Source organism: Phoenix dactylifera, chromosome 11 (assembly GCF_051530095.1).
Source record: "Phoenix dactylifera cultivar Ajwa chromosome 11, Ajwa_hap1_PhDact_Kaust_v1.1, whole genome shotgun sequence".
Lineage (NCBI taxonomy): Eukaryota > Viridiplantae > Streptophyta > Magnoliopsida > Arecales > Arecaceae > Phoenix > Phoenix dactylifera.
The window spans coordinates 9,334,086-9,355,067 of record NC_143200.1 but is presented as its reverse complement, the minus strand read 5'-3'; the positions used below and the strand labels follow the sequence as shown (position 1 = coordinate 9,355,067).

At 40.4% G+C, this 20,982-nt stretch overlaps 1 protein-coding gene across 3 annotated transcripts; it reads left to right on the top strand.

Moving 5' to 3' along the window:
• Nucleotides 1-1,660: 1,660 nt before the first annotated feature.
• LOC103715358 (ankyrin repeat domain-containing protein 2A-like) lies at nucleotides 1,661-19,265 on the top strand. 3 transcript variants are annotated; one of them, XR_005507552.2, is made up of 9 exons: nucleotides 1,661-1,912; nucleotides 9,073-9,224; nucleotides 13,561-13,770; nucleotides 13,888-14,036; nucleotides 14,114-14,285; nucleotides 15,660-15,752; nucleotides 18,584-18,723; nucleotides 18,798-18,984; nucleotides 19,089-19,265. XR_005507552.2 is itself a non-coding variant. In XM_008802956.5 (8 exons), exons 1-8 carry the CDS (start codon nucleotides 1,894-1,896, stop codon nucleotides 18,895-18,897), a joined length of 1,035 nt encoding a protein of 344 aa, XP_008801178.1. In that variant the 5' UTR covers nucleotides 1,661-1,893; the 3' UTR covers nucleotides 18,898-19,265. The 3 variants fall into 3 exon arrangements, 2 of the variants coding, with proteins under 2 accessions (XP_008801178.1, XP_088562889.1); XM_008802956.5 differs by having other exon boundaries at nucleotides 18,798-19,265; XM_088706763.1 differs by lacking the exon at nucleotides 9,073-9,224 and having other exon boundaries at nucleotides 1,775-1,912; nucleotides 18,798-19,265.
• Nucleotides 19,266-20,982: the final 1,717 nt, after the last annotated feature.

The following is a 20,982-nucleotide window of genomic DNA, read 5'->3' as shown; positions in this document are numbered from 1 at the left end:
AAAGTTTGCAGCGAACTGCCTGTCGAGCTGCTCAAAAGAGGAGACTGTGCTGGGTTTCAGCCCGGTGAACCAAAGCCGAGCTGCTCCTCGAAGCGTTGCTGGAAAAGCCTTGCAGAGCATGGCCTTCGAGGATCCTTGGAGTGCCATCAAGGCCCGGTAACTTTCCAGATGGTCGAGGGGGTCGGTCTTGCCATTGTAGGGCTCCACCTGTGGCATCTTGAACCTCGGCGGGACCGGCTCCTCCTCGATCTGGTGAGAGAAAGGGGACTTCGTGGTAAACTCGTAGTCGCCCTCACCTCTCCCCCTCTTCCCATTGAGCGCTTCAATCTGGAGCTCTAGCTTCTCGACTTTTTTGGCGAGTTCATCATTCCGAGGGATTGCCACGGTGGTCTGTTCGGGTGCGGGTTGTTCTGGGACTGATTCAACCTTTGACGGTTGTGGCCAGTCGCCTGGACCCCTCGCTAGGGGCTCCCTCCAGGAGAATGGCCGGGGGGAACCCTGGTAGCGGCACCGCTCTTCACCGTTGGCCCTTGAAGAGGCGTGGAGATCGCAGCCTTGGGGGGCCGGTCCACTTGGAGGGGGCACCGGTTGGACCAGGGCCTGAGGAAGCGGTGCTGCTGGGACGCCCTCGGGTTGCAAGTTTTGGACAGCGGTGGCCAAAGCCTGTACCTGTTGCACTAGGGCATCAAACTGCTCCGGCCGAACTTGCGGGGTCGAATTGGCCGGAGGTGGCGAGTTCTGGACAGAATGTCCAGCACTAGTTGGAGGACGTCGGGAGACATTTGAAGCTCCCTTACTTCTCAGCTTCATGGCCGCGACTCGGGCCCTTCTTATAGCGCTATCTGTTGCGGGGACGGCATTCTGCCGGAGCCTCACACAACAGCTTAGCCCACATTAAGCTAGCAGAGAAAGAGGACCGCGTTCCTCCCGAGGTATTGTCCGCTTTGGGGGTCGAACGTACCCGGAGCCCTCCTCACGGTTTTGTCCCACAAAAGGGCCCTCGAGAGGAAAGGATTTCCACCCCCCATTTAAGGCACGGAACCTTTCCGCTACTAGCCGATGTGGGACTAAATTCAAGGCCCCTCCCCCCCACAACAAATACAAATACAGATGTTAGTCGGATGCAAAAATTTATATCCATATTCATTTTATACGAATACGGATACAAATCGGATATTGGAATTATGGATATAAATACGGATATAAAGTGGATAATTAAATTTTATGACCATAAATTAAAGTTATTACTACATAGATGATAAATCAAATTAATAGCATATTAATATAGCCATTTATTTTTCTTAAAAATTTTAAATGCTATATAAAATTAAATAAAGTTATAAATGAAATTAGATTTTCGGATACAGATAGAATACTTATCTATCTATATCTATATATATTTTTCTTTGACGGTATGGATATTAATCAAATACTTAAATTTCTATTTATATTTAAATAGTTTTATATATAAAAATAAATTTGGATAGATATTATTGGTTTACTTTTATTTCTATTTGGAGGCCAATATCACTTCAATTTGGTCAGGTTCGTTGGAAACCTGAACCAAATGGCAGCTGGGCATGCGAGGGCTTTCGGCTCTCCATCGATCTGGCCCTCACGCCTCTTATCTTATTATCCATCCGCTCGCGTACCTACGTCCCCTGCGGCACGCAAGGCACCGCGGACGCGAGGCAAATATTCGCAACCCACCCTAAAGAGGAGGCCCAGTTCCGCCGCATCGGCCGAAGTACACCCCCCACCCCCACCCCCACCCCCACCCCCCAGAAGAAAATTTCGCGGCTTGGGTTGAGGAGCTCTGGAGGGGAACATCTCTCTGTGGCCTCTTCCCTCCCTTCCCACGAATCCAATCAACTTTTGTTGCAAATAAAGATCATGTCTTCGGGAAATCAAGGTTTTGTGCTGCAAAATCTCATCTGTTTCCTCTATTATTTTTCTCTTTTTTTATGGGATTTGACGAATTTCTTATTTTCTTTTGTTTCTCTGTGTCATTTGTTCCCCAATTTATGTTCTTTGCTTACGGTTCACGATTTTGGAGACATCCACTTGGCGGGCCATGGAAATATTATCGTTTTCTTGCAGTGTAGAACATGAGATCAAGATGAAATTGGATGTTATGGTTAGAAAGAGAAATATGGATTATACGGATAGCTTAATCTAATGTCTGTGAGATGCCTGAGAGATAATACAAAGGGGAAGTTACTGTTGAGTCTGACTGGAAGATGATAAATAGAATGTTAATAGTCAAGATAGATTATGTGGTTGAGCCCACGGGGTTTTTAACTAAGGAATTCCGGTATTATCTGATGCATTGGACAAAAGCTACATGCTGTGGAGCCATTTTCTTTATTTATAGCATGATATGTTTCTTTACCTAGTTTAGGGAGTATAAGGGATATTTCACACAGGCTTCAAAGAGGCCATCTGGCAGGTTGGGTCAAGGTGGCCCAAAAATAATAAATTATGAAAACAAAAAAAAATAATGAAAATTTTTGAAAAATTCAGAGATGATAAATTATAAAAAACATAAAATTCATTGAGAAATCCTAAAGAAGTGGCTATAATTCAACAAATAAAACATGATGCATCAAATAAGATGTATTAATTAACCGGTAAGTATCAATTTGGCAATATCCAGTTGTTGCCGTTGGGGACCGGTTTGTCCTATGTGCCGAGAGGAGAGATGCTGGAGTGCTCAACAACGAGCTGCTCGAGTCGTACAGGGTTGCGATTCAGAGTCGAAGGTTGCAGTCAGAGTCATGGTCTGCAATTGAGCTCCGACCTGAAGCAGCAAAGGCGAAGAAATTCTCTTGCTACAGTTTGTCTAGCAAGGATCCTCCGATGCTTGAGTCAGGACGATACACAGAGAACAGAGGAGGTTCTCAGTGGTTTGTCAGGGCACACGAGCACTTACTTGGAAGGTCCCTTGAGAGTGGATTGTATAGACGAAGGTGAGTGCTTATCGCCTAAGATTTCGGGTATGTGGGTTGGCCGAGGTTGGCAGGCCTCCGCATGTTTCGGAAATTAGGCGCTAGCATTTTGCACGCGGATTGTGTCGTGCCCATTTAGCTGGCGTAATTTCAGAAGCCACACGAAATTATGGCCGAGGTGGCGTCAGCTGTAGGGGTTTTTTGAAATTCGAAATTAGCCGCATGTTTTTAGGTTTGCCACATGGCGGGCTCGTGTCAGGCTATGGTTGGTTGGCCCTTTGTGTGAGCTGTGGTCGGTTTTGAAGCACATCACTTGCCCCCCTTCCATTGTCGAGCCAAGCCTGTTGGCTCGGGCTGAGGAAGAAGTTTCGTTAGTAGGGCCGACCAACGCAGATTGCTTGCAACACCAGGTGATGATCAGGGCCATTTTTTCGTAGCCGTTCTTTCAATATCAGCATAAAGATTTCTCATATTTTATATTTATGAGAGGTGTGGCCGTTCTTGTCATTTCGAAAGCGTCGTAATTATAGAAGGGATGTCTGCAGGTTGAATAGGCATTTGAAGTTCGATGATTATCTGGAAGGTCGCTCGAGGGTGAACATATGGACGACATCCGAAGTTGGTGAGGTGCCGTATCGGTATGGGTCACCGAAGTCTTCTATAAATAGAACGGGCGACTGCTACAACCCTTCTACCTTTTTTTTTTGCTCCAAAACTTAGAGAGAAAAAGGGCAAGCATAGGGTTTGTGCGGCTGTTCCTTTTGTGCTTCCGTACCGAAATCTCTCTTCTTCATTCTCTACCCAGGCTTTTCTATGGTTTTCAGGTTCTGCACTTTTGATTTGTTTTGAGTCTTCTACTTTTCTCTCACTTTCTTTTATCCTTCTTTTGCTTGTTGTTCATGTTTTCATCCGTTGGAGGTTGGTCTTCCAATGCCAAAGTGATGAGTTAGGATTTGCCCGATCGGACCTCTGTGGCCTTAGGAGGAACTCATACCAAGGAGGCCTCAGGTCCAGATACTGAAATGAGCATTTTGGGGGAATCCGACCTTGATTGGATTTGAACTATTTTCTATTTCTTAAAATTTTACTATTGAGCTGCCTGGTCCTTTGGATCGGGTGACTTCGATTGGGGAGAATCAGATCGCTTTGTATGAGGAATCTCTGAAGGTGGGGCTGAGGCTTCCGATCCCATTGGTTATTGCCGAGTTAGCTCAATATCAACTCATCCTGGCTCAGCTCATGCCCAATGTCTGGAGGATGATAGTCAGTTTTTCTTACTTCGTTCGCTTTCAAGGAATTGTCCCTACTGTGGGGATGTTCTGAGCTTTTTTTTCAAGTGAAGGCTTACCCTCGAAATCAAGGGTGGTGGTACCTTTTCTATAGGAAGAGTTACAATATCCTTCCTTCGGATCTTTTGTTCTTTCATGGTTGGAAGGGCCAATTTTTTTTAATGACCTTTGCGACTTTCTGGGGCTTCTCAACACGGTGGAGGATATTCGGGAAGCGGGCATTAACCTTTTTCCTTTCTTATTGGATGAAGAGCAGGAGTCGATTGACACCTTTTCTTCTCTACAGTGATCGCATTTTTTAGGTGAGCGATCCCCTTGGCCTTCCTCTTGACGTGGGCTCCTTCCTCATTGACGGCCTGCTGCATCCCTTGGAGCCATGCCGCCCTTGCGCCCAGCGCGGCCTCGGTGGATTCAGCCCTAGCTCTGAGGAGGCAAGCCCCTATCTCCACCTCTCTCTTCTCCGCCATTGCATGCTCCTTGGCGCTGGCCTGTTCCGCTGGTTGGCGACCTCCGATCTTCGTTGGTAGGAGTGGATGACCTCGATGAGCACCCAACTGGCGTACATCCCTTGTGTATATGAAGAGAAAAACAATCATTCCTAAAAAGAAAGAGAGAAGGGAGGATAGGGTCAACCTCATTACCTTGGTGGCAGTTTGGCATGATGAGGTGAGCACTTTCTCCAGCGGCCTTTTGCGCAACTCGTCTTCGTCCTCAAGGAGCATGAACCCCTGGATCGTATCCCACATGATGCGGGGATCGCCCCGACGAAGTTCTGAATTGGAGGTTCTCATGGACCAATTTGGGCAGAAGACCTTAGCTTCGCTCTCCGCGGGGCAGGCTGTAATCAAGACATATACGCTTGAGTGCCCTCGTGGCCAGGGCAAGTGAGGAGCAGCAGCATTTGGGGTAGGTACAAAAACAAGAGGCCCTTTAGGATGGGCCACCAAAGGGGGGTTTGCATCCGTCGCAGTCAATGAAGTAGGGAAAGCTTTCGGAGATGTTGCAAAAATCAGAGCAGTAGCAAGGGTGACCACCAGAGTGGACTCAGAGATATCGGTGGGGAGAGCTCCCTGGTCAGCCCTCGTGGCCGGAGACTGCATAGAGACGGAAGGGACATCGATCACCTCCACCCCTGGCGATCCTCCTCTAGTGGGCCTCTTGGCTCTAGCGAGAGAACTCGATGTGACAGAGGGTCCAGCCTTGACGGCAAATGAGCCTGCCGTCGCCCTCCTCTTGCTCGAGGAGGGACTGACCTCTTCAGACCTCTTCCTCAAAGAACTGAAAAGCTCATTCACCTCAAGCTTCATTGTTGCAAGCACGAAGAAAGATCAAGTCAATCAATGGAACAACATCAATAAAAGACAAAGTGAGGCAACTAAGTCAATCAGTAAAGCGACATGATGACATCGATAAAAGACAGTAAGGCAAGGAAGTATATCGATTGTGGAAGCAGGGCTCAAGCCGGCATTTACCAAAGCCGACTCCTGGAGCAGCTCGGTCAAAGTTGGGGTCCTCAATTGGTGAAGAGTGTTAAACGACTCCTGCTTTTCATCTGAAAAGAAAGGGAAAAGGCTTAACACCCGCTTTTCGAGTATCCTCCATTGTGTTAGGAAGCCCCAGGAAGTTGCAGAGGTTACAAAGAAAAGTTGGCCCTTCCAACTGTGAATTGATGAAGGACCTGAAGGAAGGACATTGCAACCCTTTCTATAGGAAAGATATCACCACCCTTTATTTTGAGGGTGAGCTTTTACTTGGAAAGAAAGCTCGGAACATCCTCACAGTAGGGACGATTCTTAGGAGTCGAGTGAAGCAAAAGAAACTATTATCCTCTAAGCATTGGGGACGAGCTGAGCCGGAACGAGTTGATATTGAGCCAACAACTTGGCAATAACCAATGGGATTGGGAGCCTCAGCCCTGCCTTTAGAGATTCCTTGTATAAGGCGATCTAATTCTCTCCGGACGAAGTCATCCCATCCAAGGGACCAGGCGGCTCAAGAGTAAAATTTTGAGGAATAGAAAACATAGTTTGAATTCGATCAAGGTTGGATTTTCCCAAGATGCTCTTTTCGGTATCCGAACCTAGGCCTCCTCGGGTTGGGTTTCTTCGAGGCCACAGAGGCCGGTCGGACAGACCAGAGGCCAGTCGGACAGACCCTGACCTACCCCTTTGGCATTGGAAGACCAGCTTCTGGCGAATGAATCCATGAGCAACAAGCAAAAGAAGGATAAAAGGAGGCGAGAGGAAGGGAGAAGACTCAAAACAAATTGAAAGTGTAGAACTACCCACTGAGAACTAGATAAAAGCCCGGGCAGAGAACAAAGAAGAGAGATCTTGGTACAGGAGGCACAAAAGGAGTGGCCGCACAAACCCTACACTTCTCTTTTTCTTTAAGTTTTGGATTTGGAAGGGATGAGGTATAAGGGTTGTGGCAACCCCCCACTCTATTTATAGAAGACTTAGGCGACCCATACCGATACGACGCCTTAGCAACTTTGGCTAGGTGTCGTCCATTTGTTCGCCCTCAGGCAACCTCCCAGATAGTCGTCGGACCTCAAATGTCTATTCAGCTTGCAGAAATCCCTTCCATAATTACGACGCTTCGGAAACGACAAGAATGACCACACCTCTCATAAATATAAAATTTAGAAAATCTCCGCACTGATATTGAAAGAATGACTAAGGAAAAGCGGTCCCGATGATCACCTGGCATTGCGAGCAATCTGCGTTGTCAACCCTACTGACGAACTACTTCGCAACCCGAGCCAGCGGGCTTGGCTCGGCTATGGAAGTGGGGGGCAAGTTGTGTTTCGAAACCGGCCATAGCTCACACGAAGGGCCGGCCAACCATACCCTGCCATGAATTGATAACTAAAGCCCGTCATGTGGCAAACCTAAAAGCGTGCGGTTGACTTCAAATTTCAAAAAACCTCTACAGCTGGTGACACCTCGGCCGTAATTTCGAGAGACTTCTGAAATCACACCAGCTAAACAGGCAAAATACAATCTGCATGCGAAACTCCAGCACTTGATTTTTGGAACGTGCGGAGGCTTGCCAATCCCGGCCGACCCTCGTGCCCAAATTTTTAGGCGACAGGCTCTCACCTTCGCCTATACAATCTACTCTCAGGAGGACCTTCCAGGTAAGTGCTCGCATACCTTGACAGACCACTAAGAATGTTCTCTGTTCCTTGGGTATCATCTTGATTTAGGCATCGGAGGGTCGCCCGCCAGATACACTCTGGTAAGAGAACTTCTTCGTCTTTGCTGTTTCAGGTCGGAGCTTGATCACAGATCAGGATCCTGGCTGCAACCTTCCACTTTGAATCGCAACCTTGCATGACTCGAGTAGCTCCTCACCGAGCACTCTAGCATCTCTCTCGCTTGGCACCTGGGATAGGCCGGTCCTCAGTGGCAAAGCCAGTAATAATTTATAAATCAATCTCATCTTTGGCAGCCAAACATGATGCAAAATTTTAATATAGGTGCCTCGGTAACGCTGCATAAGCAGGTTGTTTTGGGGGGTTTCTTTAAAACAGTGGTTTGCATAAATTATTCTGAATATATTGGAGAGTATAGGAAGCAGGGATGCAAATGGGCAAAATCAGCTGTTTCACTGGAACAAATGAATATATAATTTGACCTTTAATCCGACTCAAGTTATAGAGAACTTATTTGATTGAGAGAGAGGTAGGTTTTTTGGAAGTCGGTTTTGAAGGAAGAATTTATGGTTTATAACGTTAACTGAAATTTCAAACTTTGATGGGCCAAGTCTGGATGTGATTATCAAGTCTTGAACTTTCTTTGCTCACCTTTTTTTTGGAATGTGTAGGTTTAAGATAGAAATATTTTGGCAGAAATGTTTTGGAGTTTTAATGTGGATCCTAGTTGTCATGCAAAGCAAGCTCCACACTAGGTACATGCTCTATACATTTTATCTGCAGAATGGGTTTTACTCAAATCTGAAACTTGGGCGCTGAAACATTGACCCCATAGATTTTCAGACTCTTTGGTTATATATAATGACAATTTACTATGAAGCTGAGCACAACCTAATTATACCTCTTGTTTTTAGAAAATAGGAGTGCCATTGGAAGATGAGGCGAGGAGTGATGGATTATTGCACCATTGCTGCTGTTCATAATTTGGGCAATGCAGAGTCAGATAGGAGTTGGGTATCTAAATTATGCCCACTAAGTTTGCAGGTCTATGTACTTTATTTTTTGGCTTGACTTGGTGTGCCACAATCATTAAAGACCTCTCCTTTTTCTTATGTGTCTTACCATAACTTATGGACTAAGCCTTTGGCACTGCTTGTGGGTAGTGGGAGTTGTGACTCATTGGTGGTTGTTTGATGCAACCTAATTTCTGCAAAGCTCTTTTTTTTTTAAAGAAAAAAATGGAAATCTGATATTATTGCACTCTCTGGTAGATTTTCCTAAACATTGTGATTATTGAATAATCTAAAATTATACCTTTTGTGTAATTTTTAAATTCTAAAATAGTATTTTCTTGTTGTACGCCCATGTGTTTGATGGGATTTTTTCCTTCCTTTGGAGCTTTGCTTTCTGGCTTCATTGTCTGTGCTCTCCTTTGCCACTTGCATTCTATTGTGTAACTTTGTCTTCAAATTTTATGTGACACAAAACACTTCTCCAAATGAAAAATTGCAAAAGAAAAAGGGAAAGAAAGAGGGATCACTATCTTTCCAATGGATAACTCCTATAGTTTGGACACTGATAAAATTTGTTGGTTGTTATAGTCAGGTCAATTTTGTATGATGAACTAGAATGTCCAGTCGTTGATTTTAACTTTCCACTGTTCTACTTCTTCCAGATGACAAATCTAGTTCAGGTGAAAACAAAAGCTCCAAAACTGAAGCATCATCTGCCTCGCAGCAACCAGGACGTCACAGGACTGCTTCAACAGGAACAGCTGGGCTCCCCACAAATCCTTTTGACCTGTCTACAATGACTGATCTGCTTAATGTAATTATCTTTACAAAACAAGCTTTTGGTTGGACTAGTTCACATTAGACCACTTAGAGATATGTCAAGTAGTGTATAGTGATGAAAGTGTTCTATAATAAACTGTATTTTTTGCACTTATTGAAGCATAATGGTAATTGTTATTTGATAGATGATCATTCTTGGTGGCAAGATGGTTTAGAATGTCTACATGTTTACCAAGGAATTAGTAATAAAAAAAATAATATGGATGGAAAATGGTTTGTCGATTATTAGGGTGAGAAAGTGGCTGGAGCCCATAAGAGATAAAAAGGGGGTGGCCAGCTGGCAACTCTCTTACGAGGGTATTGTCCATGGATAGAGGAAGAAGGGAAAGAGAAGGTTTTATAAGTTGGACGGAATTAATCCTTTTCAATCAAAATAGACTAGTTTTGATGAGGACCAATCTGTAATTTGGGGTGGCAATCGGGTCCGATCGGGTCAGATATGGGTCCGGTTGGATGCAGGTCGGGTCAAGAATTCATCAATCCAAACCCAACTTGTTTATTGAATAGGTCAAAATTTCAAATCTGTATCCGACTTTTTTATTAAATAGGTAAGTCGACCCAACCCATATAACCCATTTATTAAATAGGTTAAATAGGTTAAATGGATTTTTGATGGGTTAAATGGCTTTAAACAGGTTAGATAGGTTAAGCATGTCGGGTTAGACATGTTAGAAACAGGTTAAGTAAGTTTCAAATAGGTTAAATAGGTTTTAAATAGGTTAAACGGGTCGGTTCATAACCCGACTTCATTATTAATTGGGTCAAAACGGGTTAAATGGATCAAACCCATTTATGTCACACCCAAACCTTCTTAAAGTGGTTTGTTCGCGGGTTGGGTTAACAGGTTGGGTCATAAATTGCCACTCTTATTTGTAATGGACCCCTAGTTTGGGTTTCATTCAATTCTCAATAGAAACTAATCATGGATAATTTATTTTTTCCCATATTTTGCCTGTAGGTTTTTGGTTTGTTTCTTGATTTTGTTAAGTTATCTGAGTGAATCTGTTGACTGTGGGCCATCTTTTATATTCTTAAGGATTGTGGCTCACAATAATTTCTTTGTCAATTACTCCTTTTAGTAATTTTTAAGACAATTGTAGCCTTATCAGCTATATTCTTGAGAATACCTAAAGAAATTTATAGATATATATCTTCCTAAGCCGCAGAAAATACTACTTCAGTATATCTATCTATATATATATATATTTGTAATTAATCAAAAACTATTGAGAATACGAAAGAGGGAATGTGAAGGCTATGATTTGCTCATGTAATTGGTTTTACTAAGAAATGTAAGTATGAGATATAAAATGAATTTTTTTATCCCTCCAAAAATCTGGATCGTTAGTTGCATAAAAGTCCTACTTTTAATTCATTAATGACATCTTTAGCCTTAAAGAGTCAATTTACTTTAGGATTAAATATAGACTTGTTGCAACTCTTGAGAACATTGAAAACAATGTTGGAAAACTTAGTCTTTTTCCCAGTAGTTTTGGCGGTTTTCTTTTGATTTTTGGTAGATTTGGTTGAAAACTCTGAGAATAAAAATATCAAGTAAAATTCAAAGAACGAAAAAACAAAGTTGTGAAAATAAATTTGATGTCTTTTAATGTATTTTTGGGCCAAGGTCTGCGGAACCGTCCCGAACCGCTCGGTTCGGGGCATCCTGGGCCATACTGGTGGCGGACCGGGACGGTTCTGCCATTAAAACCGAGATGCCTTACCGGAGGGGAAGGAGGAAAAGAGAGAGAGTGGGGAAGGGAGGCAGAGGCCGGCCGGGGCCTGCCGACGGAGGTCGAGCCTCCGCTTGGAGGAGGTGGAGGCCGGGGAGACGTGGAGGCGGGGCTCCTCCTTCGGGCTCCTTTTATTTTTGCTTTTTTTAAGTTAAAAAAAATTAAGTTGGCAATGGGTTTGCTGACTTCAACTTAAAAAAATCAAAAATAAAAGGGGCGCCATTTGGGCCCTTGTTTCGAACGAAATGTTCGAAATAGGGGCCCGGAGGGGGAGCCTCTCCTCCACGTCTCTCCGGCCTCCGCCTTCGTGTGGAGGCTCTTCGGCTTCCGCCGGCCGTCGCTGGCTGACCTCTGTCTTCCCTCCTCTCCCACTCCCTCCCTCCCTTGCTCTCTTTTCCTCTCTCGTTCTCCCTTTTCCCCGCCGTAGAAAATGTGTCGGTATGGGCTCAACACGGCACAATACGGGCCCATATTGACTCGTCCCGCCGGGCAACTGGTACGGTTCCCAGTATTGGTTCTGCCGTCTTTGATTTGGGCACTTAGATATTTCATTTTATTAGTGTGAGGAGACTCAAAAATATTAGTATAAAATGTAATGTCAAATAAAACGATATAATATATCATTTTATTCTTTGATAGAAAACGTAAATGAATATCAATATTTGGGCTTTAGAATAGCGAAATCTATGTTAGAAACTTTGTTTTCTTCTAAATCTCCTTGCACGTAATATCTTGTAAATTGTTTTTAAAACCCACAAAATCAAAGTTTGTTCTAGATAAAATTTTTCCAAGATTCAAAGAAAATGAAGATTGATTAAGGGTGGCATATATAATTTTTACAATAATTTGGCTCCACAGTTTAAGACTCATCCAAAGATATGAAATGGACTTTAATTTTCTTATTGATTCTGAGTGAAGCCCTAAGATTTTGTTTTTGGAGTTCTGAGCAAAAACTTCAAATCCTGATTAGCTGAATCTACGAGAAGGTTATCCTTTTTTCTTGTTCAAGAGACTTTTTGGGGTTTATGATAGATGCTGTTAGAAGAATAAGGTGAGGTATACACTGAGGAGATCTAGCCTTCCCCTTTCTCATGAGCATTTATAAGATCTGAGCTTGAATTTAAGAGAACTAATCTCAAACATTATGAAAAGCTAAAGGAGCTATAACTAATTGTAGTCTAATTTTCAAAGAGTATAATTTGACATCAAGCTTGCAGTTGTGTGCGTTTCACTCTTACAGGTATTTATGTAATTGTATACTGGATGATTAAATTTATCAAACAATAACAAAATATTTCATACTTTAAATTGATGTGATGCACAAATCCCTTAGCAATTTCATTGGTTTTTAAAATATTTTAAAGGCTTCAACAACTTCAGCCCTTTAGTCTGAGACCCTGAAATATTTATAATACTCAGTTTCTTGGATTGCTTTATTTTTTCCCTATGTTCTATAGATCAAAAATTTCAAACTCAGTTTGGAACTCCAAATCTTGGCATGTTTGACCAAAGTCCAAACCCAAACTCGGTTGTTGAACCTTGCGAAAATGAGGACAGGTATTGGAGAGTAAGAAGCAGATAAAGACAGAAGGGAGGGAGAGAGAAGAAGTGGAAAAGGAGGATAAGTAGGAAAGATAAAAAAATAAATGAAGTGGAAGCGAAAACAATTGGAGAAATAGAGGATATAAAAAACAATTGGTGAAGACATTTATTCAACCTTGGGTTTAGGTGACATTTTTTGAGAGGGAAAGGTGGGTAGTTTTCTTTGCCCATTACTCTTTATGGCTTAAGTTTTATGCCTAGGCTGTTTTCCCTTTATGCTTTTCTCAGCCCGATAGTGACTAGTTAAACAATGGGGATAGTTGTTGAGTTCAAATGAACCCAATAGTGGCTGTCAAAAGACAAGGATTGATGAAAACTATCAAAAGTAATTTGGGTGGTGTTGGAACCCTGAACTTTCATTTGTAACCTGGCCTCGAAATCTACCTAAACTTGGTTGGACATGTTCTAGTATATTGTATCTGGAAATTAAAAATTTTCAACATGTTTAAAATTTTATAGGATCCGACTAATGTTGCTAATCATCTTGATATTTTCACCATTGTAGCCTTACTCAAGAGCCATATGCATACTTTGTTGTTGGTTTAAATGGATCACTAGTAATACATTTCAACTTATCATTTACTCATTCTCTGTTCTCAATCATTCATTTAATTGTCATACAATCAGCTCTTTCGTTATTGCCATTTATAATCTTCCTTGTGCTGTGATCTTTATCTTGACTCTATGGCTACTAATCAATTTGACACATATAACTTATAAATGAATAAATTATAAGTAACGCATATTATGTCTAGTTAATAACTCTCAGTGAGTTGGTGATTGACGATATCTTGTGGCAACTTGTGAGAGGAATGTGAATGATATTTATGTGCATTATTTTGGCAATCTCTTGCTACTACAATTTTGTTCTTATAGTTTTATTGGTTTCTGAAACGATGACTTCAAATCCTCCACATCAACATGCTTAGTCTTGTAATGTCATGGGTAATTCTTCACATTTTATGATGAATGCAGGATCCAACTATAAAAGAAATGGCGGAACAAATTGCAAGGGATCCTGTTTTCAATCAGATGGCTGAACAACTTCAGAAAAGTGTCCATGGTGCAGGGCAAGAGGGTCCTCCCCAGTTCGATCCCCAACAATATATTTCAAACATGCAACAGATCATGCAAAATCCTCAGTTTATGACAATGGCTGAGCAGCTTGGAAGTGCTTTAATGCAGGTAAAATGATATTATACTATATTGTATATGTGGTATGCATAGTAATTCCAAATTTGGTTGTTTGAAGCATGCTATTAGTCAACTGATAACTTGTTTCTGTATATTAACATTTAACAGGATCCTTCTATGACCTCCATGTTTGAAAATTTGACTAATCCATCTCATAAAGAACAAATTGAAGAACGGATGGCACGCATTAAGGATGACCCATCATTGAAGCCAATTCTTGATGAGATAGAGACTGGAGGTCCAGCTACAATGATGAAGTATCCTATGCTAAAAAACCACCGCAAATTGTGTTGGAAATATGTCCACCATTTTCATTAGTATTTATTTGTCATAGGTATTGGAATGATCCTGAAGTTCTACAAAAGCTTGGTCAAGCAATGGGAATTGGATCTTCAGGAGAGACTGCAACTTCTACCGAGCTTTCTGGACCTGAAGAAGCAGAGGAAGAAGGTGGTTATGAAGATGAATCTGCTGTTCATCACATGGCCAGTATTGGTGATGTTGAGGTATTTGAAATTAGTAATGAAAATTTGGAATTTCCTTTTATTTTGTATGGTCTTGGTAAATTTAGAAGACACTGGTCAAAAGCTTGTGAAATAATGATGCATCAAGCTGTTACACATAAGGATACATTTAAATTTTGGGACAGATGTGTTTGGTTTAAACTAACTACATGTATTAAACATTGTAAAGCCAGTGCTTGAATGTTGGAAAAATAGTAGATACTATCAACTTGATTTATTTTGAATTCTTAGTTCTCTTACCTCTTTTTCCTTGTTTTACTTCTATATATTGCAATGCTTTAGTGCTAAAATGCAGAACACCTTATCCAGAATAAGAATTGAGTTTTTTTCCGGTCATATTATACATTGTCTAACATACAAAACCAAGGTTGTATCTTTATTGTGGATAAATTACTTAAAAAGTTTTCATTAATAAGAAAATTGTTAGTCATGATCTTCCAGACCTTTGTTTGAAAGAATTGAAAAATAAGATGTTTTGGCCTAAGATGTGACAAACTGTGTAAGTTGTTCATTTAATTCTGTCATGAATTTTGACATGATAATGTAGTCATGTCATTTATGCTTTGAGAAACAATAAATCCATCCCCATAGAATATAGCATTTTAAATATTGTGTATAATGACCAACAGTGAAGACTCAAAATTTGATAGCCTCTCCTGTTTTTAGGCTCAAATCCTATCAATGGGTTTCTATCCCATGCACTTATGGATGGAAGAGAGAAATAGAGACAGTCCACTCAATTGTATTTCAGATTTTGCTATACCTCTCTTATTCCTATGTATTTGGATGTCAATGTATCTCTAGTTCTTTGGTGCCAAAATGCATGATCTCCATCGAGATTGGTAATTGCCATTGCATCAAGCAATGTCCAGGACAAAATGCTTCACTAACAATTGTTTATTCAAACTACTCTTCATAATTGAAAAAGCAATGAACCACTTAGTGTTGTCCTTGGGTCTAGGTGTTATATGTCATGATGAATCCTTCTCTCTCTCTCTCTCTCTCTCAGGGAGGCATGCCTATCATATACGAATTAATCTTTATGATGAATTATATGTGTAGGTAAATGCTTCTTTTTTATTTTGAGTGCTATCTTCTTGGGTTTTGTTTGTAAAAAATGAATGTTTATGCCTGTGTGGTGATATATTTATGCATATTTTACATGTATAATATGATCTTACTTTTTATCCATATATTCTGCTATTTTTCTGTATTTTCATTTCTTATTCCAAGCTTCCATTGGATGTTGGCTTGTAATGTACAGAGAACTTTTCTGGCTCATTTCTCTTCATTGAACTAAAATATGCTTTAGTTTAATGCATGAGTCTTGAATATATATTTTTCTTTTCTTTATAGTGCTTGAAGAAAGCCTTGGAAGATGGCGGGGACAAGGATGAAGAAGATTCCGAGGGAAGAAGGGCTCTGCATTTTGCTTGTGGTTACGGTGAGGTATGATGTATATTTTTGATATTTTACCTTATTTATCAGACTAGTACTTCCTAGAAGGGAAAAGCTATGAGGTCCAAACCAGTTACCAGACGGCTTGCCAATCCACGGGTGCTTTACGAATAGCCCAACCTTCTGTCAATTACACCTAACCGCTATGAGTTTCAATACCCTCTCGCCACAGCAGTTTGGGAACCAGTATGATATCTGGTTGGGCCCTGTAGCAAAACTCTTCCTAGATTAAGTTCTTGTATTTGTTCATGGAGTAAATTCTCTTTGTTATTAATGCTCCTAAATTTTGGTGTACAGTGCATTTTGTTTTTTATGTTTCATGCTCGAGCATGTTTGAGTTCTCATATAACCTAGATTCATTATCCTTGCCGAGTTATCATTTTCAGGCACATTTAATAGGCTTGCACTTAAACTTTGGATTCTTCTAATTCTTCCTAATGAAGAACATTAGAGGAAAGAATTCCTGGAACACTAAAACCAATTCTTGAAGACTCCTTTATTGCTGCTTGTGACCACTATATTACAGAAACATTACAAGATATTTGGCATTTAGGTAAAGAGAGGAATTTTATTGATAATTTACATATGCCCTTGGTATCCATATGGATATATATATATTTGATGCATCAGCTGCATGCATAAGGTCAAAGTTCTATTACTTAATAATAATCTGGCATATAAATGGTAATATGCTTTATGGATTCCTCAGAGACCAGTCCATCCGTTAATGTGCATGCGTATGTGTGTCCATGCAGGCACGTGTGGGTGGAAGTGCATGTGTGCTTGTGCGAGTGCATGAGACAAGGCTTTTTATATGACTTAATAATCTAGCAACTTTGTATCAAAAAAAAAAAAAATCTAGCAACTAAATGATAATGCACTGTGTATTTCTACGAGATCTGTCCCTTGCTTAGAGTATGCTTGTGGGTGTATATGTGGGTGGGTGGGTGCGTGTGTTAGCATGAGAGCACAGGACGAGGCTTCTTTTTTGTGATTTAATCTGTCATATAAATGATAATACACTGTTAGTTTCTATGAGATCTGTCCGTTGGTTAGTATGAGTGACAGATGAAATTTGTTTATATTGATTTTTTGCTTTGATCAATAAATTTGAACTATGTTTATGCATCTATGATCCTATTTATTCACCATGTATTGATGTCAATATTCAAATAGGTTGGAGAGGCTGATTTGTACCCGACATAAGTAATGATGCATCAAATGTTAGGATATCATTTCTTGTTTTGGGGATGATTTAGAGCTTATCCAGCTATGGCTATCCCCTAGTTCATTCAACTAGATATGCTTTTTTGATTACAAGTGGGGCATACAAGCATCTATGTGAACGATTGGATTATTTAGAAAGGATATAGAAGGAAGGGTTAGCAGGATGATATTAATGACTTCTAATATTAAAAGGAAACTTCTCCAGTATCTCTGTTCATGAGGCTCTACTTCATGCACATCCAATTTTCAGTACCTATTTGAATATTCTTTTGTTCCCCCACCTGCATATTTCCAGCACTGCATCTCAGATGCAGTGGTAGCATAGGGTTTATGTTAACCACAAGGTCAAGGGTTCAAACCCCTCCTTTAATGTTTGTTGTTTATTCTTTTTAAAAAAAACATGTGCTTTGCACATCCCACAATCTAGTAATGGAAAAACAAAACAGTGTAATGGTGTTCAAGGTTGAAAGACTGCCATCACTGATGGAGCTCTGAGGAGTGTACAACTCAGAATAAATGAACTAGGAACCAAGGAATTGTAAAATAGAGGATATTCATCACTTTTGAAGATCAGTCATGTTGACAGTTGGTTGAAGCTTTTAATTTTTATTATTTTCTCTGCCCTCATGGATGGAGGACATTTGTTTTTCCCATGCTTTGGGTTTTGGTGTTCAATTTTGCATAGGAAGAGGATTATAAAAACGAGTTCAGGAGGTTGTAAACAATAATAAATGATGGGTCTCCATTTCCAATGCCAGTTGAGCTCATGGACATTTTCAATCTAAGTGATCCGTTGGAGGTATAAGGAAGACTTTATCCTGGATTATATAAGCAGTCAAAATTTGATACCGAATTAGTAAAGGATAATGGTACTGGAGTAGGTGGGGGATTTTTCCTCCAAGTCCTGTAGAACGAGCTAAATTTTCATCCAGCAAGAAAGAATTGCAATATCGGATTTTAGATTGTTTTGTACTTGGCTTCATAATTTTGTCTTTGTTCCTCAGCTTATTTGTGTGATGCAAGCTAGCTGAGGCTGTTGTTTTTTGGTAAGTACTCTGAAAGGTTTCTCTTGGGTGAAAAGATCCATGTGATTGAATTCATTGCTCAGCCCCTAAATGATGCTGTCATCAGAAAGCAATGTAATGCTCTGAGTTCTAATCTCTTTTTCACCTTGCTAGTTCTAAAATCTTAAATTATATAACTACTGGTGCCCATATTTGATTCTTTTAAAGGCAATTTACCAGGGCCATAGTAGTTTGCATCCAATGCACATTTTTTTCTTCTTGTTTCTATTAAGAGTAAGGATAGGGAAACCCACACAATCTATGAAAAAAAAAGGAGAAGAAAGCAGCTTATATCAATAATGGAAAAACAGGCTGAGAGGGAAGCCAACTTCTGCCAAACAAAAAGATAAACAACTTTTTTTTCTAACTATTGCGGAGGATTGGCCAGTCCTAAAAGAGCGAAAAGTTAGAATGCAGAACCACATCTGCTGGACGATTTTTTTTGTTTGTTTGTTTGTTTAAAAAGATTGTCATGTCCCTTTTGTTGGTTTAGACAATCTTAAGCCTGTAAATATGGTTTTCACGTTTCAGGTCAAATGTGCTCAAGTGTTGCTTGAGGCAGGAGCTACGGTGGATGCATTGGACAAAAATAAAAATACTGCACTTCATTATGCTGCTGGTTATGGGCGGAAGGAGTGTGTGGCTCTTCTATTGGACCATGGCGCAGCTGTGTAAGTAAAACAGACTTGTACTTACTGCCATGTCCCTGATCATTATGGTTTACCATCAAGTTCTTCCGGTGCAGCACCCTTCAAAATTTGGACGGGAAGACACCCATTGATGTTGCCAAGCTGAACAAGCAGGAGGAGGTGCTGAAGTTGCTCGAGAAGGATGCGTTTCTATGAAGAGTTGTACTTCAGTTCTTGTGGGCAAGGGGGTGAGAATGTGCTGCAGGTGGCCTGTTTGGGCATCCCCCAGTTCTGCTGCTCTAGGTTTGTTGCTCTCTTCTTTGTGGGTGCTCAGTTGGGGTCTGTTTTCTCCAGTTGAACCATGTGTAGTTTCTGGGAATAAATTGTCTACTCTTTGGATGGATCAGGGGATCGTACTGAATAATATTCATTTCCTGGAGAAGCGAGCCGTGCTTAATAATGTGTCATTTCAAGTTTCTTAGGTTATTTTGGTAAGCATTTAATTTTATGTAAATGAGTGTGGAAGAACGATGTATGTGGAGTTCAAATCGTCTCAAATAATCGAGTCGTTTGCATTTGGTAAATAATTTAGGTAAATAGACCTAAATTTCTCTCCTTTGGAACTGCTCATTTGGCATTTGTCTCGTGCATTTGACGTGTCCGGGGGTTGGCGTGTTACGGGACAAAGGAAGCCTGGGGAGGTGCATTTCCCAGAGGTTGGAAGTCATCATGCTGCGATGTGCTTTCAGTAATTTGTTATGTAATAAATTGTCTAATATAATCTGGAAAATTTTTTACCTACCGGTATGGGGGCTGTTCCCGTCGGGTCTGGGTTTTAAACCCGCTAGACCTATTGAGGTTTTGGGTGGTTTATTAATTGATAGGGTCCAGGCGGGTCTCAGGTAATAAAAATATCATGTGATATATGAAGTCTTTTGGATTGGGTTCGAGCACGTCAAAAACCGTGGGGCATCAGGGGTTGGTTGAGTGTGGCTGTTCGGATTGGTGGGGATAGTGTTGGGAACCAAAAAGTGTATTTTGAATAATTATTTAAGTTGAAAACTATTCATCTTTTGTGAAGGTGTGGCTGTACATGCATTTTCATGCTTTAAAAAATAAAGGGCGTTTTTGTGTACATAATGAATAAATTTTCAAAATCAATATTTATAGATATATTCTAATAAAACACTTGTTTTACATGTTTGTAGATATATGCCTCCACAATCTAAGGCTTTCTTCTATATTTTGATTTCGCTTGTCATATTTTTCATTTTGTGGTAGTCCCCCACTAGGAAAAAATCCTATTTATGCGACAGTGGGATGTAAAGTCCTGGTTCAGCATCAAAATAACAGATACCAAGAAGAACAAAAAGCTTTGGATACGTGAGGAATCTTGAAGCACTATTTCTGCATCTCTCTAACTAAACCCTCCTATAGATATAGAGAGGCCTCTCCTAACTCTACTCCACGCAATTAAGTTTTGTGTAGGTTTGATGTAAGGTTGAGGGTGTGTTCGGTGGTTCCGATAATATAAAGAAATCCATGAAGGCTCTTGGAAGAAGGTTATCAAGGATAGATTCGTTCTCTACCTTTTTCTTCTAGGTACTATCCTTGAGTTTATCTCTGTTTTGCGTTTCATTCAATTCACAATCACAGACGAAACAGAAGGACTTATATTGAAACTATATAAATGCAGTGAACCACAATCAAATCAATTAATAATATATATACAGGGTAAAAAAAATATTTATATGGATATACATATATAGATAACAAAAAGAGTTATAGAAGCTTTCACGAATCATGGGATTATGCTACTTTATTATTCTTCATTTATAATAACTATTATATCTTATTTCATCAAAAACTAGAGCACATATTAGAACATAGAAAGAGATTAAAATCTCTTAAAAGTACACAATAGATTGCAATGATTTAAGTTTTCTTTCTATTGCTATCCTCATAGGTGGATGAACAATATCAATCATCCTCAAGGAAAATCATTGAAGGACTTCAGAATCCTTCAGACTCACTATTGCGGACATGTGATAAAAGGCCACTCTTTATGTTGTGTACCTTAAATAACTTTTTTTAGAGCTTTGTTTTTCCGAAAAAAGAAAAGATCTAGTATCTTGGGCCCATCTTGTCATAACAATTTTAAATCAGCCACCAACCTACATACAAAAAATTTTTCACCTCTAAAAGATAAATATTGCAAATCTCATACATTAAAAAAAGATAAATATTACAAAACTCTTACAACGCTTTTCTTTAAATAATCCATAAAGCTAAAGGCAAGAC

Bases quoted from the DNA above. Each gene is read 5' to 3' on its own strand.
- LOC103715358 (XM_008802956.5), top strand. The intron at 14,037-14,113 runs GTATCCTATGCT...TATTTGTCATAG, and splicing joins GGTCCAGCTACAATGATGAA to GTATTGGAATGATCCTGAAG. The intron at 14,286-15,659 runs GTATTTGAAATT...TTTTCTTTATAG, and splicing joins CCAGTATTGGTGATGTTGAG to TGCTTGAAGAAAGCCTTGGA.